This window comes from Dendrobates tinctorius, unplaced genomic scaffold, assembly GCF_039654945.1.
Source record: "Dendrobates tinctorius isolate UK_male_01 unplaced genomic scaffold, ASM3965494v1 ptg000029l, whole genome shotgun sequence".
In the NCBI taxonomy this organism is placed as follows: Eukaryota; Metazoa; Chordata; class Amphibia; order Anura; family Dendrobatidae; genus Dendrobates; species Dendrobates tinctorius.
In genome coordinates, this window is record NW_027361697.1 from 22,141,172 (window position 1) to 22,168,608 (window position 27,437).

A 27,437-nucleotide genomic window follows, 5' to 3' on the forward strand; every position below is an offset into this window, starting at 1 on the left:
ATTCCCTGCTGATAAAACACTGATTTTATTGAAACTGAAACAACTTCGTAAATTACACATAGCTAGACTCGGGGTCTCTGCACCTACTCTACATCATGCTGCTCTCAGATTACAAGACAAAAACGAATGACAGATTCCCTTTAACACATGCGTGTGCAGGTGTAGAACATATAGTTATTCACGTTATGATTCAGGTTTGTTTATTTCAAAAGCTTGCAGCAATTAAAGGGTTAGAGTGAAGATTGCCGTGATCCTTTTTTGGCTGGTTCTGTCTTGCTTAATTTAATATGCTATGTCCAAATTTGTATTCTGTCTTCTCCATGTAAACTGCTATGATTAGAATAAAGTAAAAACTTAAAAAAAAAAAAAAAACTTAAAAAAAAAAAAAAAAAACATAAAAACAATGACATTGGGAAGTTCCAGTACCTGTGTGCATGAAAAGCAGTTTCTTCCACTTGGATAGCTACGTCAGAAGCAAAGGATTGTTTGAAAAGTGACAGCAAATCTTTACCAAGGTCAGATGATGCTTCATTTGCAGTAAGGTCTATAGTTAGAAAAAAATATACATCTGTATTAAAATACAAATATATTACAGATTATGACTGCATTAATGGTGTAACCGATGAATGAATCATATTCTGTAATATTTTTTGCTGATAGATAGAAAAGCATCATGATGAAGGCCCACACCATAACAGGAAGGAGTTCACATAGGACCTGCACCTTACCACAATGGTGCTTGAAAATTTGTGAACAGTCTCCATATTGCTGCATAAATATGGGCAACTTTTTTTTTTTTATATAAAAAGTAGTTCCTCTTATAAAATAAAAAATACAAAAAACTGCATACTATAGATCTATGTGTGCCAGCGTTATCAGCGCCAGGCCTCCCATGACATTGTCAAACATTAGCCCTGTAGCCAATTAGTCACAAATGGCTACTGCACCAACTTCTTCCGTTTGTCCAAGGTCCGCGCCTTTGTAGTAGCGAGAGTTCCGCAGGCTAATCGCAGCCCCAGACTTATTCCACATGAGCTCTGTAGCCAATCGGCAGTCATTATTTGCCTGCTGAGCTCTCACTACTTCCATTTGGTCCGACGTCGTCCAAAGGCGCAAACCTTGGACAAATAAAAGAAGCGAGAGTGCAGTAGCCAATTGTGACTACTGATTGTTATTCCACTTGAGCCTGCAACCAATGTCACAGGCGATCCAACGCCGCTACAGGAGGCAAGTATACAGTTTATTTTATAAGGAGGACTACTTTATTTAGAAAGGGGTTGGACCACCCCTTTAAAGAACGGGATCTATCAAAGTCTGATCTTCACAACATGTTTGTGTATGTGTCTAATGGCACAAAGAGATTTCTGCAGACTTCTGAAGAAGAGTTGTTGATGCGATCAGGCCAGAAAACGATAAAGAACTCTCCCTAAAAGAATTTGGACTCGACTAATCCACAATCAGACAGATTTTGTGCATAAATAGAGGAAATTCAAGACTTACTACCCTTCCAGAAGCGGTCATCCAACAATGATCACTCTAAGAGCAAGGCTTCTAATAGTCCGCAAGGTCACAAAGGGACCCAAGGTAATGTAACTAAAGGCCTCCCTCGCATGTCAGGCTGTGTGCCCACATTAGCATTTAAGCATTTTTGAAGCGTTTGTTCCGGATCAAACGCTTCAGAAACGCTTAAAATAAGCTTCCCATTCATTTTAATGTATTTTGGCCTTTTTGTGCCAATCGATGCGTTTTTTTCTGCTAAGGAAACGCTAAGGCTAGTTTCACACTAGCGTTTTGGGCCGCAGCGCACGGCCGCCGCTAAGCCGCACCCCCTGTGGTCATCTCCGCCTAGTATCGCACACGGCTGCATGCAATCTGCACACCCTATCTTTAGCATAGGGTGCGCAGACCGTGCGCTAGCAGAATTTTGCGTGCACTGCGCCCTTTTGACGGTGCTCCGAGTGCACCAAAATGTAACATGGTGCATTCGGCGCACACCGGCGCACCGTCAAAAGGGCGCAGCGCACGCAAAATTCTACTAGCACACGGTCTGCGCACCCTATACTAAAGATAGGGTGTGCAGATCGCATGCAGCCGTGTGCGATACTAGGCGGAGATGACCGGAGGGGGCAGGGCTTAGCGGCGGCCGTGCGCTGCGGCCCAAAACGCTAGTGTGAAGCTAGCCTTTGCGGCTAAAAACGCAGCATGTTCATTAATTTTGCGGAGTAGTCGCTATTTCCTATGGGCCCAGAAGACGCGCGGAAAAAAACGTGTCAAAAACGCGCAGAAATAAAACGTGCGTTTTCTGGGAACGAATCCGGTTTTGTGTCAGGTTTAAAACGCTAACGTGGACACATAGCCTTAATGTTCACAAGTCCACCATCAGGACACTGAACAACAATTGTGTGCATGGCAGGATTACAAACAAGCCACTACTGTCCTAAAAAGAAAATCGCTGCCCAGCCACAATTTGCTAAAGATCAACTGAACAAGCCAGAAGGCTACCGGGACAAGGTTTTGTAAATGGATGAGTATTTTAGTTTCAATAAGAAGCATTCGGTTTACAAAAAGAAAAAATGCTGCACTACAGCAGATTAAAAAAAGTGTCTGTAAAACACAGTGGTGGTAGTATGATGATTTGGACCTACTTTGCTGCATCTGTGCCAGCATGCAATGGAACAGTGAGTTCTCAATTATAGCAGTAAATTCTAAAAGAAAATGTCAGGATATCAGTCCATGAGCTGAATCTCAGGAGAGCGTGGTCATGCTACAAAGGCAACGTGCCACAGAACAGAAGAGTGCTTCGAGAAGATCAAAGCCAAAAGTTTTGGAATGGCCAAGTCAAAGGCCTGACATTACAGAAATGCTGTGGAAGAACCTGAAGGGAGCAGTTCATGGGAGAAAACACACCAACATACATTTATATAGCGGCAACATATTCCGCACACTGTACTTTATAGGGGGACTTGTATAGACAATAGAGACATTAAAGAATAACCCAACTCCGATACCAAAGAAGTTAGGACCCTCCTCACAAGCTTATCTATGAACAGAGTTAGAGAGATTGGGCTAAAATTCCTCCAATCCCGATGTACAGGACTAATCAACAAATATCGGAAATATTTGGCAGCAGTTATAGCTGTGCAAGGTGTCATATCAGATACTGGAAGCAAAGGACTTATGTAAAAATATGATGCAATTTTAGGTCAAATTTATGCAAAAGTATGAAAAATTCTAAAGAGTTCACAGACTTTCACTATTTTAAAGGGAATCTGTCACCTGAATTTGGCGGGCCATTTAAATGACTTCAGTCCGGTCCAATGGGCGGTGTTTCCTATCCATTCCCCCTCCCCATCCGTGGCCGCCATCCGCAATATTTTCTGGAATTGGAGTAGGTGTCCGCCATAGTCCGCACGTGCGCAATGCAATTTTGCCTCGTGCACGCGCATTATGCTTTGCCAAACTGCGGGCAAAGCCTAAAAGCATTACTGCGCATGCACCGGTTAACTATGTCCCGGAACACAGCGAAATACTTCAGGGACATAGTTAACCGGTGCATGCGCAGTAATGCTTTTAGGCTTTGCCAAAATAGCCCGCCAAATTCAGGTGACAGATTCCCTTTAAGGCCCACATAATCCGGAGCTGGATCTCAACGGTAACATATCTTTATAAGCACTGTTCAATGCTGATTGTGCTATACACAGGGAAAGCAAAAAGGAAAGAAACCTTTTCACTGCATCAAAGGAATTTCATGTGTATTCAGTAGAAAGTTCATGGCTCACTGGAGGACCCTAGGGCTGTCAGAGAGGTGGATATAGTATTGGAAATTCCATAATGAAATGTCTAATTTATGAATCTATAAAAATAGGGTTTATTTTTTTTATTACAATTGCACAGAAAAATCCCATAAAGGGATTAAAGGAAAAAAAAAAAAAAAAAAAAAAAAAAAATAATATAAGAAACCAGTGTGCAAACATTTTAGAATGTAAAGTCATCAGGACACGGGACCTTCAGAGGCCAAGAGCAAACAACATAGATCTATAGCTTTATGAATGGAGCATAAGAGATTTCATTTATTGATCAGGACAGCCTTGATTGTAGTATGGCTTAGTATTAGGGCTGTGGAGTCAAAGTCCATTTTGATGGAGTTAGAATAAAATGGACCGACTCCTAAAATATATAATACATTGGGTACAGTACTACAAGGCAGGATGTGCTGTCAATTTGGGAAAGTTATGAAATGTCCTGTAAATGTCTGTTCTGTTTCTGATCTTAGGATCTCGGCTTTTAGTGGAGATGAATCTGTGCTGCACTTTATGTACATGCTCAGTAGTGAGGCAGGGCTGTGGGGTCGTAGATGAGATGAATCTGTGCTGCACTTTATGTACATGCTCAGTAGTGAGGCAGGGCTGTGGGGTCGTAGTTGAGATGAATCTGTGCTGCACTTTATGTACATGCTCAGTAGTGACTAGTGCTGTGGGGTCATAGATGAGATGAATCTGTGCTGCACTTTATGTACATGCTCAGTAGTGAGGCAGGGCTGTGGGGTTGTAGATGAGATAAATCTGTGCTGCACTTTATGTACATGCTCAGTAGTGAGGCAGGGCTGTGGAGTCGTAGTTGAGATGAATCTGTGCTGCACTTTATGTACATGCTCAGTAGTGAGGCAGGGCTGTGGGGTCGTAGATGAGATGAATCTGTGCTGCACATTATGTACATTCTCAGTAGTGACCAGTGCTGTGGGGTCATAGATGAGATGAATCTGTGCTGCACTTTATGTACATGCTCAGTAGTGAGGCAGGGCTGTGGGGTCAGAGTCAGGGAAATTGAGGAGTCAGAGGTTTGGCTTACTGACTCCACAGCCCTGGTAGCAATAGTGAACTACTGAACGGTCATTCTGTGACACACCTAGTATGGTCAGGGTTAATAAATAAAGGGGTGCCAGGCAGCTCAAGTGAACTTTCAGAATGAGCTGTCTTATTTGTACAAGAGGAAGAACACTTTCTTGCTAATAAATGACTTGTATCCTACAGCTCCCTGCCTGCGCTCATTCAAAGAGCAGAGTACGCACTATGCCATAGAGGGCAGGTCCTTTAGTTACTCTTTAACTTCTCTGGAAATACAATCATTTATTAAAACAAACATATGTCTGTAGTTTTCATACATAATGGAGCAAGAAAAAGAGCGCAAGAAAGGAAAATGAAAAAAACCTGCACATAACCACAAATGCATCAATACATCAATCTGACCCAGCCAGAATAGTGTCAGTTACAAGATCCTTTGTGAATATTGATGGATTTCATTACTTCAATAAACACAAGTTCTTGTGACAACATTTCGCCTGAATAACTGGAGCTGAAAATGTTATTGGGCAACTTTTTTTTTTTAAACTTAAAGAAGACCTGTTACGAGTCCCAAAAAATGAGATATATATAAGGTATATGTACACAGTTTTCTCTGGGGCGCTTATAGTCCTCCCCACTCTTACGCTGCCTGATCACTGTGTGTGTGTGTATATGTATGTATGTATGTATGTATGTATGTATGTATGTATGTATGTATGTATGTATGTGTGTGTATATATATATATATATATATATATATATATATATATATATATATATATATATATATATATACACACACACACACGATAAAAGGGATTTTGGCAAGGTATATGCAATTGGGGCTATTAATAATTTTTGCAGTTGGGTTGCACTAAAAATGTGGAACCATTTGCTTTCTATATCATGTGTTGTGCCATCTGTTGCTGGCTGCAGAACGCGTTATACCAGCATTGACCACGTTATCCATCTATATGTTGGGGACATGATTTTGTGGAATAGAATTTTCCTATTATATGACAGGTTCGTCTCCTGCTCTTGTTAGCTTCACTTTCCTCACAGACTGCACAGCTCCCCAGTCCATAAAATAGCTGCTGATGGAGGAGCATGTGACCAGACCCCTCCAATTAAAAAAAAAAATAAAAAAAAAATATAATACCGTACACGAGAAAGCTGCTTTCTTATTGGAGGAGATTGATTGACAGATCTGGTCACATGCTCCTCCATTAGCAGCCATTTTATGGATAGGAGAGCTGTGCAGACTGTGAAGAATGATGTCCGAACAAGGGCAGGATAAAAGCTATCGATAATCATAAGGCTGTGTACGCACGATGCGGATTGTATGCGTTTTTGCCACGAAAACACATACAGAACTCACCCCATGCATTCCTATGGCATTCCGCACCTGCTGTGCTAATGCTGCGCTTTTTCCCACGGCGGAATCTCATAGCGGAAAAAAAAAACACAGGGGGCTCATTTTTGCGGAATCGCCGCGCACCCGTAAAGAATCACCGTGATTCCGCACACATGAGAATGCAGTAATGCCTTGCAGCAAGGACCTGTGATGACGTAGTGGTCTCGCTACGTCAAAGGTCATTGTCGCAAGGCATCGCTGGGAACGGGAGTATCGAGAGGATAGGGAAGGCTGCGCGGGACACCGGAAGGTGAGTGTCACGATTTTTTTTTTTTTTTTTTAAATTTCTTACACCCTTTTACTATTGATGCTGCATAGGCAGCCTCAATAGTAAAAAGTTGGTAACACTTGTCAAACAGTATGTTTGACGAGTGTGACCAACCTGTCAATCACATTCCAAGCGATGCTTCAAATCGCCTGGAATGCGCTTGAAATCCGCATGCGAATTCCATGCGTTTTTCCCACGGCGGGGAGTTGCGGAAATTTCCGCAGCATCTCTGCAATGTGGGTACATAGCCTAAATGTACACAAAATCATGTCCCCCACACACGTGTTAAAATAACGATAAAGTGGCCACCCCTTTAAGCATGAAAAGGGCATCTAAATATGAGGGGTTTGGGGCTGTAAATGCCATCTGTACAGGCCACTTGTCTCAGCTAGTGGAAATCTTACCATCATAGTTGTGGTTTTCCTCTGTGTCTATCCTCTCAGCAACAAAAACATTACTCATCGGAACGTTGTCATTTTCCACAGCAGAATGTGTGGTACTTTTTCCATCACATAAATCATGGTTGTGTTCTGGATTTAGCTGGGACTGATCTTTTACCATCTGAAGAATGTGATCTTCTCGATCTTTAACTTTCCAAGGGGAGGAGTATACCAGCCTGAAAAAGAATAAAACTGTAATAAGTTCTAATAATATAGATAATACATGTAAGTATAGCTTTAAAAAAAAATAATAAAAAAATGGTATCTGTCAGCAAGATTATGCTGCGTCCAGCTTGGGCAGCACGATTTACTAAAATGTGCAAGAATCCAAAACGCGTTTTACGCTGAAGCTTGAGCGTTTTAAAGAAAACATTTTAAAAGGGGTATTCATTTTCTCATATCTATAGTACAGGCCAGTGGTCCCCCAACCTTTCTGACCTTGAGAGCCACATTCAGCTTAGATAGAGGGTCGTGAGCCACATCCAGCTCCCACCCCCTTCAAAGTAGTGTCAACCAAAGCTCCCCCCCCCCCCCCCATTACAGGTATAACGATAACCAAAGCTTTTCCACAGAAATCACTCCAAAGCAGTACACTGAGATTCCGGGGTTCCCACAGTACCCCCATTCAGTATTCTCCCATCAAGGACTCCCAACACACTGTCTCATCCAGCTATGAGCACCTCCTCTAACAGGTAGTACCATCCTCCAGCGTACCATACCTAAAACATCTATAAACCCCTAAGACCAGTAAATGTGCATCCAGATCTGCTCTTCTGTACAGGGTTACTCACAAAATTCATCATTTTGAGATGTTCTCTTCATACCTGATTGCTAGGTCTGGAGCTAATGCACCAAAAGCTGGTAAACAGTCACGAGCCACAATTCATGGGACCGCGAGCCACATGTGGATCCCGAGCTACAGGTTGGGAACCCTGGGTATAGGCCATACTTTTATAATCAACGGGGGACTAACTTTTGGGAATTCCTAACAGATCTACTTTTCACAGCACAGTAGTAGGTCCATTTTCCAGAGTTGTGCACTTGAGCAGAGCTGTCCTGCAGGTGTGAAGGTTAAAACAAAGATCTTCATACTAAGCCATCCTTATTAGACGGGAATAGCCCCTTAAGAGGAATCTGTCAGCATAATGTACGGTACACAGCCTGATTCCATGGATGAGTCACATGCTCAGCAGCTTGCAGTAGTTTCAATACTATCAGTGTTTTATCAGCATGAAATTATCACTGCAAAACTAGGTATCAAGTGCCAGGCAGTCCTGCTAAAATGGGTAACCCCGCCCCCTACCACCGATTGGCAGCTAATTATACAGCGTATACAGGATACTGCCAATCAGGGGTGTGGGCGGGGTTATACACAGCTCTGCATTCTAAGCAATGCTACATCTATCAAAACTGTACCAAGCAGTCCAGTGATACATCCCTGGAACCATGGTCTGTACCCATACGTCATTCTGCTCACAGAATGCATAGTAATAACCTGCTGACAGATCCACTTTAACCCCTTCACAACTAATGACGCCACATAGGCGTCATGAAAACTGGTACCAATCTGACCAGTGACGCCTATGTGGCGTCATGACTTTAAAGCCCCCCTGCAGGTCGGGTGACCTAGGTCACTGAAAGGTCACCCGACGATACAGGGGGCTTTGTACTTCACCACGGGGGGGGCGTGGCTTCGCCCCGACGTGGCTACGATCGCTCTGATTCACTTTTAAACAGCCAAACAGAGCGATAGTAATATTTCATCAATGAAAAAAAAAAGTCAAACGGCGCTTCCTCCCTTCCAAGCCCCGACGTGTGCCCAATCAGTGGTTTACCCCAACACATGGGGTATCAGCGTACTCAGGAAAATTTGCACAACAACTTTGGGGGTCTAATTTCTCCTGGTACCCTTGGGAAAATAAAAAAAATGAGGGCTAAAATATTTTTGTGGAAAAAGTTTTTTTTTTTTTTTAATTTTCACATCTCTGGGTTATAAACTTCTGTGAAGCGCTTGGGGGTTCAAGGTGCTCACCACACATCTAGATAAGTTCCTTGGGGGGGGGGGGGGGTCTAGTTTCCAAAATGGGGTCACTTGTGGGGGGGTTCCACAGTTTAGGTACATCAGGGGCTCTGCAAATGTAACATGATGCCCGCAGACCATTCCATCAAAATCAGCATTTCATAATGTCACTACTTCCCTTCCGAGCCCCGACGTGTGCCCAAACAGTGGTCCCCACCCACATATGGGGTACCAGCGTACTCAGGACAAACTGGACAACAACTTTTATGGTCCAATTTCTCCTGTTAGCCTTGTGAAAATTAAAAATAGCGTGCTAAAAAATCATTTTTGGAGGAAAAAAATTTTTTTATTTTCACTGCTCTGTGTTATAAACTTTTGTGAAGCACTTGGGGGTTCAAAGTGCTCACTACACATCTAGATAAGTTCCATAAGGGGTCTAGTTTCCAAAATGGGGTCACTTGTGGGGGAGCTCCAATGTTTAGGCACACAGGGGCTCTCCAAACGCGACATGGCAACCGCTAAATATTCCAGCATATTTTCCATTCAAAAAGTCAAATGGCGCTCCTTCCCTTCTGAGCCCTGCCGTGCACCCAAACAGTGGTTTATGACTACATATGAGGTATCGGTGTACTCAGAAGAAATTGCCCAACAAATTTTAGGATCCATTTTATCCTGTTGCCCATGTGAAAATGAAAAAATTGATGCCAAAAGAAAATTTTGGTTGGAAAAATTAAAATGTCCATTTTTTCTTTCCACGTTGCTTTAGTTCCTGTGAAACACCTTAAGGGTCAATAATCTTCTTGAGTGTAGTTTTGAGTATCTTGAGGGGTGCAGTTTTTAGAATGGCGTCACTTTTGGGTATTTTCTGCAATATAGATCCCTCAAAGTGACTTCAAATGTGAGGTGGTCCCTAAAAAAAATGGTTTTGTAAATTTTGTTGTAAAAATGAGAAATCGCTGGTCAACTTTTAACCCTTATAACTTCCTAACAAAAAATATTTTGTTTCCAAAATTGTGCTGATGTAAAGTAGACATGTGGGAAATGTTATTTAGTAACTATTTTGTGACACAACTCTCTGGTTTAACAGAATAAAAAATTCAACATTTGAAAATTGGAAAATTTTCGCCAAATTTGATTTTTTTCACAAATAAACGCAAAAATTATCGACCTAAATTTACCACTAACATGAAGCACAATATGTCACGAAAAACCAGTCTCAGAATCGCTAGGATCCGTTGAAGCGTTCCTGAGTTATTACCTCATAATGGGACACTGGTCAGAATTGCAAAAAATGGCCTGGTCATTAAGGTCAAAATAGGCTGGGTCATGGAGGGGTTAACAGTGGTTAAATGAGAAGTGTTGGGTAGCTTCCCTGTAGCCTCTTTGCAATTGGATGACTAATTGATAGGACAGGAGGGAGCGAGATGAGAGCAATCCAGAGTTTAGGAAAGCATGAACTCACTGTACAACTTAAACCGTCTCTCCCTGATCTCAATCTCCATCATGCAGAAAATGCACGACAGTGGTATGCCTGGTCAGAATCTATTGTCAGAATGACCTATCTTCCTTTTTCTGAGCTCCTCTGTGCCAATTTATGACCACATGAAAGTAGAGATGAACTTTGTGATCATAAACCAAATGAGAGGAGGATAAGAAAACAGATAAACTATCCCATTTAAGCATTTTTGCTTTACTTCTATCGACTATGAGGTTACATGACATCATCTTCACTCTTATCACAAAAAGTCATCTTTAGGGTTGGTTTAGTTACACTGATCAGCAAGTGTATGAGACAGCCATGCGGAAACTTGCTTGCCGATCGCCATTCATTTAAAAGCCAGTGTTCACACCTGTTCATTATCCGTAGCAGACCGTTCAGTGCATATATCAATTCTTATGGAAATAATTTATGGACTTCCATGCGCTGCTTGACAAAATACAGAATCCCACTTACGGTGAAAGATCAATCATTTATTTCCAACGCGTTTCGAAGTAAGGACTACTTCTTCCTCGGGGGATGTCATGTTGTTTGTCATCCCCTGAGGAAGAAGTAGTCCTTACTTCAAAACGCGTTGGGAATAAATTTGCACTCACTTAAGAAAGGTTTGCATCTCAGATGGCTCCACGTTCTGCACAATGAAGGGGTCCCCTGTGTCCTGTCTTGTGACCCACATATAGAATTCTGGAGCTCTCGCCCATAACACGGCCTTGTGCACTTTAAATCGAGTTTGTCCAACATGAAGAATTGCATCTGTATGAATCTCTTCATTCAAAAGTCTGGAGAAGAAAAAAAGATTTTGAGTTGAGCAAAAGTATAAGAAATATACAACATCGTAAACAAAGCAGCTTTTTAAAGGGGTCTTATCAATATAAATGGTTAAAATTGCAAAGTGTTTGTAAGAGCAGGCAACTCTGCAATTTACTTTTCATTAAAAGATCCTTTGTTCTCAAAAATGGTGGGATTACGGTATGTATTCTATTGTTTTCTGCTCGTTAACAGACAGTGCCGCAGTCTATCAGCATTGGGTTTACTTCTTAATAAAGGGTGATCCACTTTCAGGAAAGTGACCCCAAACTCTGGTACACTAAGCTCAGTGGTGCATGTTATCAGCCTTCACACTGCTAAGCAATTAGATTGGAGAGGTGACATGCACTTGGGGCACATATCCCTAAAAATGGACATCCCCTTTAAGGAGAAGAGCGCTTATAAGTGCTGCTCTGATGCTGGCCAGATAGCTGGATCTGGTCATCTTCAAGCCCTCTGTGCACCTCGCTTTCTCTCTGCAGAACCTAACCCCTGCTTGAAGTATATGAGAGCCCACAGTTTGGGCGCGACGATGCTAAAAGTCTGAACAGTCAATCAATCAAGAGTGCACTGTCCCCCCAGCAAGCAGGAGAACGGTAGGCTACTGATTGAGAACATGGGACATCCCTTTATTGGTTTCAAAAAATAAAAGCAGGGTGAAGTCCTTATCATTGTACACTACAAGGCTCTCCACCCCAAGCTTTCTTTTCGTGTCACCCAATTAGTTTTGTGTACTAAAAGTGTTACAGGATATTTATCTGGTGTTCCCAATCTTGCACTGTGATCAGCACCAATGCCCGTAAAGTTCTACACAATGGGATTGCCTGAACCAAAATCGGGCCATCAAGAGCATAGCAAGAAGTCTCTGTCCAGTACTGCACCTACATCACTTCTCATATCATAAAAGAGCGGCGTTTTAATGTTTGTGCCTTTTTGGTGTATGGGGAATCGGATCCACACAGTGCATTGTCCCCCAGAGAGACCTGCAAACAGCGATTGCCATCAGTAGACGCTTATGGACACGTCAGTGCGCTCTTATCCATCCAATACATCGTAGGCTACAGATGGAGAACACAAGGTGGGATTATGACTGAAGGCATTTGCCATCAAGAAACTCCAGAAGAGCTCAAGACACAAACCGGTTTAAGTTAATGCGACTTCATTATTATTTTATAACTAAAATATTTCCCCATTTAACCGAACAAATCAGCAGAACAATATGTGATACAAAGGCATATGTCACCCCCCTGACTGCTCCGTCTTACTCAGTTCTCAGATTCCCCATAATATAACAATTCTGGGGCATTGTTTTTTGTTTTTTTAAGTAAATCTGCATTGCGCTGTTCCTCCTGGAAAAAGATGGATTTTTGGTTCTTACCGTAAAATCTCTTTCATGGAGCCTTCATTGGGGGACACAGAATACCATGGGTGTATGCTGCTGCTGCTGCTAGGAGGCTGACACTATGCAAAACAAGAAAATTAGCTCCTCCCCGGCAGTATACACCCACCGACAGGCACTAGGCACCTCAGTTGGTGAAAAAGCAGTAGGAGAAGCAACGGAACACTTTAAACATATGTACCAACCCAACAGGGGACTCAAAGACCCAACACGTTACAATTTTAAACAGGGAGGGTGCTGTGTCCCCCAATGAAGGCTCCAAGAAAGAGATTTTACGGTAAGAACCAAAAATCCATCTTTCTTTATCGCCTTATTGGGGGACACAGAATACCATGGGACGTTCCAAAGCAGTCCCGAGGGTGGGAACAGCAATAAGGAACGAAAGAACAGGAAGGGCTTAGGTCGGCCGATGCACCACCGCCGCCTGCAGAACCTTCCTACCAACAACTGCATCAGACGAGGCCTGGGTATGAACCCTGTAGAACCTCGCAAAAGTGTGCAAAGACGACCAGGTCGCGGCCCTGCAAAGTTGCAGAGCCGAAGCCTGGTGTCGAACGGCCCACGAAGCTGCCACAGCCCGGGTGGAGTGAGCTCTCACTCCCGGAGGGGGCCGTTTGTCCTGAAGTCGGTAAGCTTCCTGAATGGTAGAACGAATCCAGCGAGCGTGGATTTGGATGCCGGAAGCCCTTTCCTCCGACCTTCAGAAATGACCAGCAATGAATCGGATTGACGAAGTGAAGTGGTCCTAGCGAGGTAGACACGCAAGGCTCTAACAACATCCAGCTTGTGGAGTGACTTCTCAAGAGGGTGAGAAGGAGCCGGACAAAACGATGGAAGAACGATATCCTCGTTGATGTGAAAGGAGGAAACCACCTTTGGCAGGAAGGAAGGAACGGGCCTGAGGACGACTATCCTGATGGAGCACCAGATAAGGAGAACGGCATGACAAGGCCGCTAACTCAGAAACTCTTCTGATGGATGTAATGGCGATCAAAAAGGTTACCTTCCATGACAGAAGTGACAAAGGAATGTCCTGGATGGGCTCAAACGGCGCCTTTTGGAGGGCGCCAAGAACGAGATTGAGATCCCACGGTTCTATTGGTGAATGATGAGGAGGAGCCACATGAGCGACTCCTTGGAGGAACGTCTTAACCTGCGGTAAGGAAGCGAGCTCTCTTTGAAAGAGGATAGACAAGGCACAAACCTGGCCCTTCAGGGTACTGAGAGACAGACCCGAATCTAAGCCAGACTGGAGAAAACCCAGTATGGACGGAATGGAAAAGGTGATTGGAAAAAGTTTATCGTCGCACCAACGGAAAGAAGCCTTCCAACACCTGTGGTAAATGCGGGAAGAGGCTGGCTTCCTGGCTTTGATCATCGTCTGAATCACTTGGCTGGACAAACCTGATTCTCTTAGGATTGCGGCCTCAACGGCCATGCCGTTAAATTCAGAGACCGAGAATTCTTGTGGTAAAGGGGGCCTTGCGAGAGAAGATCCAGACGGTCTGGAAGTCTCCAGGGAACGTCCGCGAGCATGTTCACCAGTTCCGCATACCAAGGCCGTCTCGGCCAGTCTGGAGCCACAAGAATTACCGGAACGCCTTCCAATTTTATCTTCTTGACCACTCTTGGGATCAAGGCAAGAGGTGGAAAAAGATAAGGGAGTTGGAACTGGGACCATGGGATTACTAGGGCGTCGCAAGCGACGGCTAGAGGATCCCTGGACCTGGCTACGAAGCGCGGAACTTTGTGGTTCATCCGAGATGCCATGAGGTCGACGTCCGGAGAACCCCAGCGCTTGCATATCTGATCGAAGACTGAGGGATGGAGAGACCATTCGCCTGACGCTAGGCCTTGACGACTCAGAAAGTCGGCTGCCCAGTTTTCCACCCCTGGAATGTGAACGGCGGAGATTGTAGGGACGTAACGTTCCGCCCAGCGCAGAATCCTTGCCACTTCTGACATGACTTGGTGGCTGCGCGTGCCGCCCTGATGGTTTATGTACGCCACAGCCGTGGCGTTGTCCGACTGAATGCGGATCGGCTTGCAGACGAGAAGGGATTGCCAGCGAAGAAGGGCCAGAAAGATCGCTCTGATCTCGAGCAGATTGATAGGAAGAAGAGCTTCCTGTGGGTCCCAGTGTCCTTGAGCCGTCCTCTGATGAAAAACCGCTCCCCAACCCAGGAGGCTGGCATCGGTGGTGATGACTTGCCACCGAAGCGGGAGGAAGGACCTCCCTTGGAGGAGTGATGTAGACATCGTCCACCAAGTGAGGGATTGCTTCACTTTGAGAGGGAGGAGAATGGGCCGGTCTAAGGACCTCGTCGTCTTGTCCCAGACTGGTAGGAGGGACAGCTGAAGAGGACGAAGGTGAAACTGTGCAAAGGGCACTGCTTCCAAGGAAGCTACCATCTTCCCCAGAACTTTCATGCAGAATCGAAGGGGAATGGGCGTAGGCCGTTTGAGGGCTCGAATCCCTTTGAACAGAGCCACAAATTTTTCCCTCGGAAGAAACACCCGGGCCAGGTTCGTGTCGAACTCCATGCCTAAAAAGGTCAGACGCTGAGTGGGGCTGAGAACGGACTTTTCTTTGTTGACTAACCACCCGAGACGGACGAGAGTATCCAGGGTTATCTGAAGACTTAGGAGACAGTCTTGACGGGACGAGCCCTTGATTAAGAGATCGTCCAGATAAGGAATGATGAGAATCCCTCTGGATCGAAGGATGGCCATGACCGTCGCCATCACTTTTGTGAAAACACGGGGGGGCAGAGGCTAGGCCGAAGGGAAGAGCCGTGAACTGGTAATGATTTTCCTGAATCGCAAACCTGAGATATTTCTGATGCTGCAAGCAAACAGGGATGTGAAGATAGGCATCCCGTATGTCCACAGAACAGAGAAATTCTCCGGGCTCCATTGAGGCTATCACCGATCGAAGAGACTCCATTTTGAAGTGAAGAATCTTCACGTGGCGATTGAGCAATTTGAGGTCCAGGATTGGTCGCAGGGAGCCGTCTTTCTTCGGGACTACGAAGAGATTTGAGTAGAACCCTGAAAACCGTTCGTCTGAGGGAATGGGAACAATCACTCCGGCGGAAAGAAGGGAGGAGACGGCCTGAAAGAATCCTGGAATGTGGGACCGTTGTCTTGGAGGTCGCGACAGGAAAAACCGCCTGTCTGGCGGGGAAGAAAATTCGATCTTGTAACCGGATGTGATGATTTCCCTGACCCAAGCGTCGTCGACAACTGACAGCCAAGCGTCCACGAAAAAGGAAAGTCTGCCTCCCACCCTGGAAACACTTCCAGGTGGGGGTGCCCCGTCACTTGGAAGCAAACCTACTGGAACGGGCACCTGACGACCTGGAGTATTGTCCTCTAGATCTCCATCGGGGAGCGGGCTTGTAAGAAGGTTTCTTCTGCTCACGCTCCCTGGAAGCGGACGGACGCTCTTGCTGGGCCGATCTCTCTGTGGACGAGAACGGACGAAAGGGCCTAAAGGGCCGAAAACCCTTTCTATTAAAAAAACGTCGTGGTCGAGACTGGGGGAGTGAAGTACTTTTTCCCCCCGTGGCATCCGAAATTATTTGATCCAGCTTGGCCCCAAAGAGCCGAGAACCATGGAAGGGCAGATTGGTGAGCGACTTCTTAGAGGTGGTATCCGCATTCCAAGATTTTAACCAAAGAACTCTGCATACAGCCACTATATTGCTGTTAGCCCTAGCTACGCAACCGGCCGCATCTAAGGAGGCGGCTAAGAGGTATTTACCTGCATGATTAATCTGATCTGCTAGGTCTGCCAGCTCATCCTTGGGAGCTGCTGCTAAGATGCCCCTGCAAAGAATTTTTGCCCAAGCCAAAATGACTGTAGCCACCCAGGAGGAGGCGAAAATATGGCAGAGGGAAGCGCCGGAGGCCTCAAATATAGACTTCGCCATAGATTCTAGCTGCCTGTCTGTTGGGTCCTTAAGCGATGCCCCGTCTGGAAGGGACAGAACCGTCTTAGAGGCTATGCAAGAAACGGGAGGGTCCACCTCAGGGGCTTTGGTCCATTTTGAAAGCAAATCAGCCTCAAATGGGTACAGGACATCCAAATACCTGCGGCCCGAAAAGCGGTGCTCGGGGTGCTCCCAATGTTTGGCTAGAGTCGTATCAAACTCTTGGTGGTTTGGGAAAGTCTTGGGTGGCGGCCTAGATCGTTTAAATGGTATAGAACATTCCTGAGTAATGGGCCTGTCCTGCTTAATCTCCAGGGTTTGGAAGATAGCTGAAAGAAGACTATCGACCATATTTCGAGTCTTAGACATGTCGTCTGCTTCTGAGCTAGACCCTGATTGTCGATCGTCGTCTGACCCAAGGTCATCCTCAGAAAGAGAAGGACACCTTGGTGAAGCAGATGGGCCTAACGAACTGGAGGACGAGCCCGATAGGAGACGCTTCCTAGAAATCCTACTCGGCCTGTCCCTCTGAAGGTCGCGGTCAGGACCGGACGACTCACCTTGAGAGGTGGTCGGCGCAGCGGTGGCTGTAGAAAGCTGAGGCAAACGTTCTAGGACCTGGACCAAGGACTGAGAGACTTTGGTCAGATCGGAAACCGACTGGGACATAGCCACGGCCCAGTCTGGGAGAGAGGACGTACCCTCATCACGGGAATCTGTGTGCTCCTGAGAGGCCGACATAGCCGAAGGACTGCAGGACGGGCAGAAAGGAGATGGCTGACCCAAAGCCCACTTCTTTTTACAGCGCACAGGCGTAATGAATAGCGGTGGGCCTGAAAAAGAGTACCCCTGCAGGGTTGGGCATAAGGAAAAGACTGCGCTGAATGGCCTGCGAAAATTGGGGAATAACTGTGGAGGAGGGCTAATATTTTTGCACAGAGCAGAGCCTACCTAGTTCCGGCGAGCAGCAGAAATGCTGAAGTGTCCCCCAAGCAGCGCAGAAAGCCAGGACCGAACAACCAGGAAATGTCCGATGAGGTGGGCGGAGGGCGGAGCTTAGCGGCTGAGCCGCAATTGGATCTGACCCCAGCAGCAGAGAAGAGGAACCCTGTGATGGGCTAAAAAGGCATCACTCATATCTAGGAGGAATAAGGCTGTGTGCACACGTTGCAGATTCTGCTGCGGTGTTCAGTACCATTATAGTCAATGGAAAAACTAAAACCGCAGTGCACACAGTGCAGAATTCTCCACGCAGATTTGCTGCAGTTTCAAAACCGCAGCATGGCACTTCTTTGTGCGGAATCCGCAGCGATTTTACACCTACTCCATTGTCCAGGTGTCAAACTGCAGGGGGAATACCGCAGGCTAATCCGCAGGTCTTCTGACCTGCGGATTTTGCAAAATCCGCGCTGAAAATTCCACAGCAGAACCCGCAGCGTGTGCACACACCCTAAAGGAGGAAGAGGAAAACGCTCATTTTTAAAGGGGCTGTCCCCTTACTTTGATATGGATTACCAACTCTTCAAATAAGTCATCACTATGTGCCCAGTGGATGACCGACCCCTCTGATCAGTGGAGGGATGTAAGCATGGAGCGGCACAGCACTGCTCCGTGCACCGGTCACAGCTGATCGGAGGGGTGCGGGATAAGGCATTACTGATCCCAAGATTAGGTCATTAATAGTAGTGGACGGCGCCTTTAAGTAAAATGCCCCAGAACTGTTATAACCTGGGGAATACAGCTAATCACTACATCAGACTGGTCCGCAGCGGCGGCAGGGCCCCTATAAGATGCCTGTGTGGGGGTAGTTTCCCTCTGGGTCTGAGAAGAGACCCTGCATTCTGGGCAGCGAGTATCATGTCAGTCAGTATCAGTCAGTGAGTACAGGACCGGTGCGCCACACACATAGGGACCATACATCACCTGAGCAGATCTCTGCTGAGCTGATCACAGAGCAGATCCCGCAGCCGGCGTCGCTCCGCCACATCCTTAGCACGAAGCCCCCTTGGTTCTGAGCAGCCGGAGGACGACGACGCCATCACCAGCAGTGGTCAATAGGGCTCATTCCCTGTGAATGCAGACTCCATATATTGTATAGTCAGTGGCCAGAAGCTCACAGCAGCAGTCACTCATACAATCCCATTGAGCACACTGTCTGCACTGTACACACTGTCTGCAGCCACAGCCGCTGGGTGCTAATCAGCTCTGGGAGCACAGGTGCCGTCACCAAGGCAACCCCAGGGGGAAACACAGCAGAGGCAGGAGGCGTCACACCAGGCCCGGGCCGGCACCGGAGGGAGCAGAGGGCGCAGCACGGAGCACGGCGCAGCTCCGGGCACAGCACACTTTGTTTTCGAACCAGGGACTCCTGGCCGGCTCGATGACGTCATTCCCGGAAGTCACGCCCCTAAGCAGTAACATAGACCAATAGGAACCATCACTCCGACAAGGCGTGCATTTCTATTGGTCAACTAGGAAAAGCTGGCCGGGAAGGCGGGAAAGGGGGCAGCTATTAACCCACAGTGTGCTGCAGAGGAGACGTGCGTCACTTCTGCGCTTTTCGTGTGACTGATGACTTAGGTTTCCACTCCCTCGTTTTTATTTTATCTTTTCCTGTTTTCATTTATACCTGTTCCTTAGTAAAGGGGGTTTTGTTGACCAACATTTCTAAGGGCACGTTCACATGGAGGTTTTTTATTGTGTTTTTTTTTACCATTTATTCAACAAGATTTCCATTTATCTGAATGAGAAAATGTGTCAGTGGTGCACGTCTCGTGTTATTTTTTTCCCCTTTCTTTTTAGCGTGTGTTCACATGGAGGTTTTTTAATATGGATTTTTTTCTCTAGGTGAAAAGTTGACAGCTAAAAATCGTTTGTAGAAGATGTGGATTGTGGCGCGAGTCTATTCTGCGTTTTATTCAGTGTGGGGGTTTTCATGCATTTTCAGTTACAATATGGAGTGGAACAATAGGGAATATTTAATTCTCTTTTTTTTTTACTTATTTTAGCTGCAAAAGCCAGGATAAAAATCATATCATTATTTGCCTTCAATTCACACATGGAATAAGCACCAAAGAAGTGACATCTATTTTTTAGCACGCTTCAGACACCCGACATTCGCACCACAGGAGCATTTTATCATTCCAATCAGAAAGATTGGAACACACAACTCACTTATAACTCCCACCACGCTACCATGCTTAAATCGACCCATATCCCAAAAACTTCTAGTATAACCACATACCCAAGATCCCAAATTCTTAGAGGGATGATGAGGCATCAACAAGAATTTAAAATCACAAATGTTTTATTAAATTAAATAATAAAATGTATCCAACACAAATTTTAAACATAAGGGTATTTCGTTAAAAATGTAGCTAAAGGGCAAAGAGCTCATGTATTAAGGCCTTTATAAGCACTTCAAAAATCCTCTAGAGGATATATTCGTCAATTATGCAAATTAATGCAATCACTTAAAACTAGTAAACTCAAAAAGTACAATATTTGAAATAAATCTTTTCTAATTCAATGATGGTACATCTCTCCAAGTTTAGGGTGCATAAGTCAAACCTGAGGCACGTTATATTCTACCCTCTGCAAGAAAGTGCCAATAATCACAGTGAAGTAAATGGACCTAATGAGGTATGCAACACTGCATCTTCCTTAATGCACTGTTAATAATGTAAAGGGGATCTGTCACCCCATTTTCAGCCTATAAGCTGCGGCCACCGCCATCAGAGGCTTATCTACAGCATTCTGTAATGCTGTAGATAAGCCCCCGATGTAACCTGAAAGATAAGAAAAATAAGTTATATTATACTCACCCCGGCATCCGGGGGGCGTGGTCCGATGCGAAGGGTGTCACGGTCCAGCGCCTCCCATCTTCTAGCGATGGCGTCCTCCTTTTTACATCCGCCGCGGCTCTTGCGCAGGCGTACTTTATCTGACCTGTTGAGGGCAGAGTAAGGTACTGCAGTGCGCAGGCGTGGGAAAGGTCAGAGAGGTCCGGCGCCTGCGCAATGCAGTACTCTGCTCTGCCCTCAACAGGGCAGATAAAGTACGCCTGCGCAAGAGCCGCGGCGGATGTAAAAAGGAGGACGCCATCACTAGAAGATGGGAGGCGCTGGACCGGACCGCGACACCCATCGGATTGGACGCCGGGATGGGTATAATATTACTTATTTTTCTTATATTTCAGATTACATCGGGGGCTTATCTACAGCATTACAGAATGCTGTAGATAAGCCCCCGATGGATATCAGAAAAATGAGGTGACAGATTCCCTGTAAGTAACTTTCCAAATAATGTTCTTCACTTGCAATGGTTATCTCTTGCGTACTAAGCCACATGGCTGTATGAATAATCCTTAGTAGGCATCCATTGGATAAGGATCTTTTGGCACTTGGCACTTTTCTGCAGAAAGCATATTTGAGGATATCTTATTAGGTCCATTTATTTCACTGTGATTATTGGCACTTTCTTGCAGAGGGTAGAATATATGCCATCATATCGAGTAGGGGCTCTGGGACCATCATATTGAAGGGCCATCATACTGAATGGGGGCATCATACTGACAGGCCAACATACTATGTAAGGGACCTTTAAAGACACGATACTGTGGAGGTGCGGGGGCACTTTAGGGGCATTATGCTGTGGGAGTATTCTGTTGGAGCACTGTGGGGCTGTTCTACTTTGCTGGAGGTACTATAGAGTCCTCATACTGTACGTGCGTGGGGAGGCTGTGGAGTCAAATTGTGTGTAGGGGGGAATTCACTGTAGGGCTATCATACTCTGGGTGTGGATGGAGACATTCCTCGGAGCAATAATGAGCATGAAAGAGGTATCATAGGTGAGATCAGTTAGGGTCTTCATGAGGGGCATATTTACTGTGTATATGCTACAAAACATGTCCCTCTCCCTGTTTATGCAAGTTGAGAGATATGATCCCGCCTACTCTGTGAATATTTTTTGGTGGTAGTGGAGGAGCCCTGTTAGAACGTTTGCTATGATTTCGGTGATCAGGGCTGCCACCAGGAATTTCAGGGCCCCATACTGGCAAAATTTTTGGACCCCTTTGAGACACCTCCCAGGCTCCACCCCAGCTCCGCCTCCATCCCGTCAACCTTCCACAGTCTCACCACCCACTCTTGGAAAAACTCCACTTCTTCACCGTGTCCTCACCAATCACACATTGATAACAATTCCCATCGAACACCGGATCACATACTTAGCCATCAGCTTTTGTTTTGGCCAAAAGAATTTTTAAGGTGTGCCACTACGACAAGGTAGACTATTTTGGCCAGGCCATACTCTAACCTATTAAAAATGTCTTAAAATATCCAATACTCCTTTTAGGGATATTTTTCTTTTTCTTTTAGGGCATGTGTCACATACATTTTTTTTTAAATGACAATACCATATTCAAGGGACAAATACCGTCACACCATGGCCGGACCACAATTTACCACAGCATAGTGACCGAATAGTGCCACATACAAGGCAAAAATACCGTCACATCATGACCAGACCATATATTACCGCAACATAATGACCGAATAATATCACACACAAGGAACAAATACCATGACCAGACCACATATTAACACCACTTAGTGACTGATTACTACAACATACAAGGAACAAATACCAATACACAGTGACCAGACCACATATTACCACTACATATTAACTGAAAAATATCACATACAAGGTGCAAATTCCGCCACTCCATGACCAGACCATATACAGTGGGTACGGAAAGTATTCAGACCCCTTTAAATTTTTCACTCTTTGTTTCATTGCAGCCATTTGGTAAATTCTAAAAAGTTCATTTTTTTCTCATTAATGTACATTCTGCATCCCATCTTGACTGAAAAAAACAGAAATGTACATATTTTTGCAAATTTATTAAAAAAGAAAAAACGAAATATCACATGGTAATAAGTATTCAAGCCCTTTGGTCAGACACTAATATTTAAGTCACATGCTGTCCATTTCCTTGTGATCCTCCTTGAGATGGTTCTACTCATTCAGTGGAGTCCAGCTGTGTTTAATTAAATTGATAGGACTTGATTTGGAAAGGCACACACCTGTCTATATAAGACCTCACAGTGCATGTCAGACCAAAGGAGGATCATGAGGTCAAAGGAACTGACCAAGGAGCTCAGAGACAGAATTGTGGCAAGGCACACATCTGGCCAAGGTTACAAAAAAATTTCTGCAGTACTCAAGGTTCCTAAGAGCACAGTGGCCTCCATAATCCTTAAATGGAGGAAGTTTGGGACCACCAGAAGTCTTCCTAGACCAGGCCGTTCAGCCAAACTGAGCAATCGTGGGAGAATAGCCTTGGTGAGAGAGGTAATGAAGGACCCCAAGATCACTGTGGCTGAGCTCTAGAGATGCAGTAGGGAGATGGGTGAAAGTTCCACAAAGTCAATTATGAATGCAGCCCTCCACCAGTCGGGCCTTTATGGCAGAGTGGCCCGACGGAAGCCTCTCCTCAGTGCCAGACATATGAAAGCCCACATAGAGTTTGCTAAAAGACACATGAAGGACTGCCAGACTATGAGAAATAAGATTCTCTGATCTAATGAGACGAAGATAGACCTTTTTGATGATAATTCTAAGCGGTATGTGTGGAGAAAAACAGGCACTGCTCATCACCTGCCCAATACAATCCCAACAGTGAAACATGGTGGTGGCAGCATCATGCTATGGGAGTGATTTTCAGCTGCAGGGACAGGACGTCTGGTTGCAATTGAAGAAAACATGAATGTGGCCAAGAACAGAGATATCCTGGGTGAAAACCTCTTCCAGAGTGCTCTGGACCTCAGACTTGGTCGAAGGTTCACCTTTCAACAAGACAATTACCCTAAGCACACAGCTAAAATAACAAGGGCGTGGCTTCAGAACAACTCTGTGATCATTCTTGACTGGCACAGCCAGGGCCCTGACCTAAACCCAATTGATCATCTCTGGAGAGAACTGAAAATGGCTGTCCACCAACGTTCACCATCCAACCTGATGGAGCTGGAGAGGATCTGCAAGGAAGAATGGCACTGGATTCCCAAATCCAGGTGTGAAAAACTTGTTGCATCATTACCAAGAAGACTCATGGCTATACCAGCTCAAAAGGGTGCTTCTACTCAATGGTGAGCAAAGGGTCTGAATACTTATGACCATGTGATATTTCAGTTTTTCTTTCTTAATAAATTAGCAAAAATTTCTACATTTCTGTTTTTTTTTCAGTCAAGATGGGGTGCAGAGTGTATGTTAATGAGAAATTAATGAACTTTTTTGAATTTACCAAAAGGCTGCAATGAAACAAACAGTGAAAAATTTAAAGGGGTCTGAATACTTTCCGTAGCCACTGTATCACCACCACATAATGACAATACCACATAGGAACAAATATCGCCACAGCATAGCCAGACCACATATTACTATAATACACAGGAGCTCTGTACATAGTGTAAAGTATATAGTGTCAGTGTACAGGTAATACCAGGATCCCCAGTTACATTATAATGCAGTGATCACTAGTGACATTATACACAGGAGCTCTGTATATAGTGTATAGTGTACAGGTAATATAGGGATCACCAGTGACTTATATACAGGAGCTCTGTACATAGTGTCAGTGCACAGATAATATGAGGATCTCCAGTGACATTATACACAGGAGCTCTGTATATAGTGTATAGTGTACAGGTAATACAGTGATCCCAGGTGACATTATACACAGGAGCTCTGTATATAGTGTCAGTGCACAGGTAATAGGAGTATCCCTAGTGACATTATACACAGAACCTTTGTATATAGTGTCAGTGTACATAAAATACAGTGATCACTAGTGACATTATACACAGGAGCTCTGTATATAATGTACAGGTAATGTGATCACATGTGACATTATACACAGGAGCTCTGTACATAGTGTATAGTGTACAGGAAATAAGGGGATCACCAGTGACATTATACACAGGAGCTCTTTATATAGTGTACAGGTATCACCAGTGACATTATACACATGAGCTCTGTATATAGGATATAGTGTACAGGTAATACAGTTATTAGTGACATTATACACAGGAGCTCTGTATATAGGATATAGTGTACAGGTAATACAATCATTAGTGACATTATACACAGGAGCTCTGTATATGCTATATAGTGTAAGTGTATAAGTAACACACTGACTCACCAGTGATGTCTATTGTTGAAGTCCTTCATCTCCTCTTTTCTTCTTCATCCAGTGCAGACCGTCAGACTCATCACTGCAGCAAAGAACACAGTTATCTAGAGCCCCCCTTCCAGACCACACTCCTCACTTTTTCCCCAACTTCTACACTACACAGCTGAATATAGATGTGCACCCACCATTAATATATAATTAGTTATTATGCAACCTATCATTCCAAATATAAATTATAATCTACTACCGTGCCACCACTAACTATATATAGCCACTTTCTTCATCCAATTAATATTTAGATTAATTAGCACCTGTACTCTTCCCCAATTCAATACCAGTCACACTCTTGCATCCTCAACACCCTCCCACTCTGTACCTCCCGCTCTCCCGATTCATTATATTTACATGCCCCACTAAGCCCCAATTCATTTTGTCATGTCCTGTCACTCTCCCACCCCCACCCTCTATTCATTAGCAACTGCTTTCCCCCACCCTCAAATCATCATCATCATTTGCTCTCGTCCATACTTAGTACATCATTTACTCTCCTCCACCCTCAAATTTAAAATTATTTGCTGTCATCCACTCCCAATTCATCATCATTTGTTGTCCCCCACCTGCAGTACATAATTGTTGTCTCTCTCCACCCTCAATTCATCATCATTTACTGTCCCTGATCCCCCAGTCATTTACTCCTCCTACCCTCATTTCACCATTATTTGCTCTACCACCCCATCTTCAATTCCTCATTTGCTCTCCCCACCTTCAAGTCATCATTTGCTGTCCTCCACCACCAATTCATCATTTGCTCCCCCTTCCTTCCCTCAATTCATTATCATTTGCTCTCCCCTCCCACCATCAATTTATCATCATTTGCTGGACCACACCCCCAATTCATCATTTTCTGTCCTCCACCACCAATTCATCATTATTTGCTCTTCTCCACCTCAATACAGCATCATTCACTGTCCCCCTGTCCGACACCCTCACTTCATCATCGTTTGCTCCCCCCCACACCCATTTAATTCACTTTATTAAAAAAAAAAAAAAAAATTATACTTACCTTTCATATAATCTCCTGCAGGCACAACTCCACTACTGCTATCCTGGTGAGTGGCGTGTGTACATGCCGGCTTGTACGCAATGACATTATCGCGTAGGCGCCATCACCATCACACCACAGAAGAGGCGGAGGAAGCTTCCATGGAGCTGCACGGTCATTCTGTTTTGACGGCTGGGCAGCACCAGGAAAGCTCCCTACACTAAGATGTGCACCGCCAGTGCACCGTAAATTATTATACAATGTGGCCCGGTAAGCAGAAACAAAAAGGGGGGTGGATTGGGTCTGGGCCCCCTCTTTGCTTCTGCTCACGGGGCCCCATCCACCAGTAATGGCCTGATGACGGCCCTGCATGTGATTACTATGTAACCCCCTGCTTATACTCTTGATTTATGAACACAAATATTAAGTATAGTTACTGTTAATGAGAACATTATTTTCCTATGCAGTTTTCCAGTTTTCCAGCTCATATGAAGTTTATATTGTTCTTATTTCTTTTTTTACTTTTATTGTCATGAAGATCCATAATAATATCCATTTTCCTACTAGTCATCGGTCTTACTTGAAATGACAGGTCAGTGAGCAGGAAATGTAGACAGCAGTGCATCAGGTGTGTGTTCTGCATCTCTGGCATTATGATAAATGAGACATCCTTAGCCAGGGCTGGGAATTAGAGAGTTGTCAGTGCTACTTTCAGGCCTGCACCGCTGCTTATTTTGGTTTATCAGGGCAGGTAATATGTATTTATATTCCTCTGTATGATGATTTATTAAATGTATCAATTGTAATGCTTTGTTTCTTTGCATGCAAAAAGCTGATATTCTCCTGAATAAAACACAAACTATAATACAGTGTATATATTCTACATAAAACCAACAGGTCTCCATCTGACCTGTGAACCTCTGTTTTTGCCATCTGACATTTATTTTATTTGCTTGCTGTGCATGGGACTCATTGAAATGACATCAAATTCCCCCAAAAGATCGAAAGAAAGTAGCCATACTACCAATACCTATCACAATACTAAAGTACTGCAGAGTGCAGCAGGCCGCCATAATACATAATGAACATGTGAAAAAGACTTTAGGGCTTGCTCACACTGGCGAGTAGCATTCGATGATTGTCTCATGCGAGAGAATTGGATACTATATGCAAATATACGCTGCGAGTGGAGATGATGGAAAACTTACCATAATTTCTCCATTCTGTGAGTCACTGTATATCGCATCCACTTGGATGACATCTGTGTGCAGTTTCATGTTTTGCACGCACCCATAGAGTTGTATGGGTGTGCGCTGTCCGATATACGCTTCCAATCGCAGCATGCAGCAATTTTTCTTTTCTTCATGCCGACTGTGCTAAATGCAATGCGACAGATCAGAATCAAAACTGATTTAAAAAATGCATCAGTTGCCCTCAGTTGTTTTTTTTTCCTTTTACTATTATTCCCGGCGCTTGACCAGATACCAACCTGAACCTGCTAATCAGACCACCAGTGCCTCACTTGTCCGAAGCAAATACTGATGCACTGGACAAGTGGGAACGATCCTATTGCAAACAA

The 27,437-nt window shown here is 44.7% G+C and overlaps 1 protein-coding gene across 1 annotated transcript in view; it reads right to left on the minus strand.

The window, feature by feature from the left end:
* Nucleotides 1–19,020, minus strand: part of BTBD8 (BTB domain containing 8) — a 118,214-nt gene extending 99,194 nt beyond the window's left edge. The window contains exons 1-4 of the mRNA XM_073571461.1: nt 18,546–19,020; nt 11,078–11,260; nt 6,928–7,139; nt 427–544 (exon numbers count right to left, since the gene is read on the minus strand). Coding sequence (XP_073427562.1) covers nt 427–544; nt 6,928–7,139; nt 11,078–11,260; nt 18,546–18,661 — 629 coding nt within the window. The 5' untranslated portion in view covers nt 18,662–19,020. The remainder of the gene's footprint in view (nt 1–426; nt 545–6,927; nt 7,140–11,077; nt 11,261–18,545) is intronic.
* Between the last annotated feature and the right edge of the window lie 8,417 nt (nt 19,021–27,437).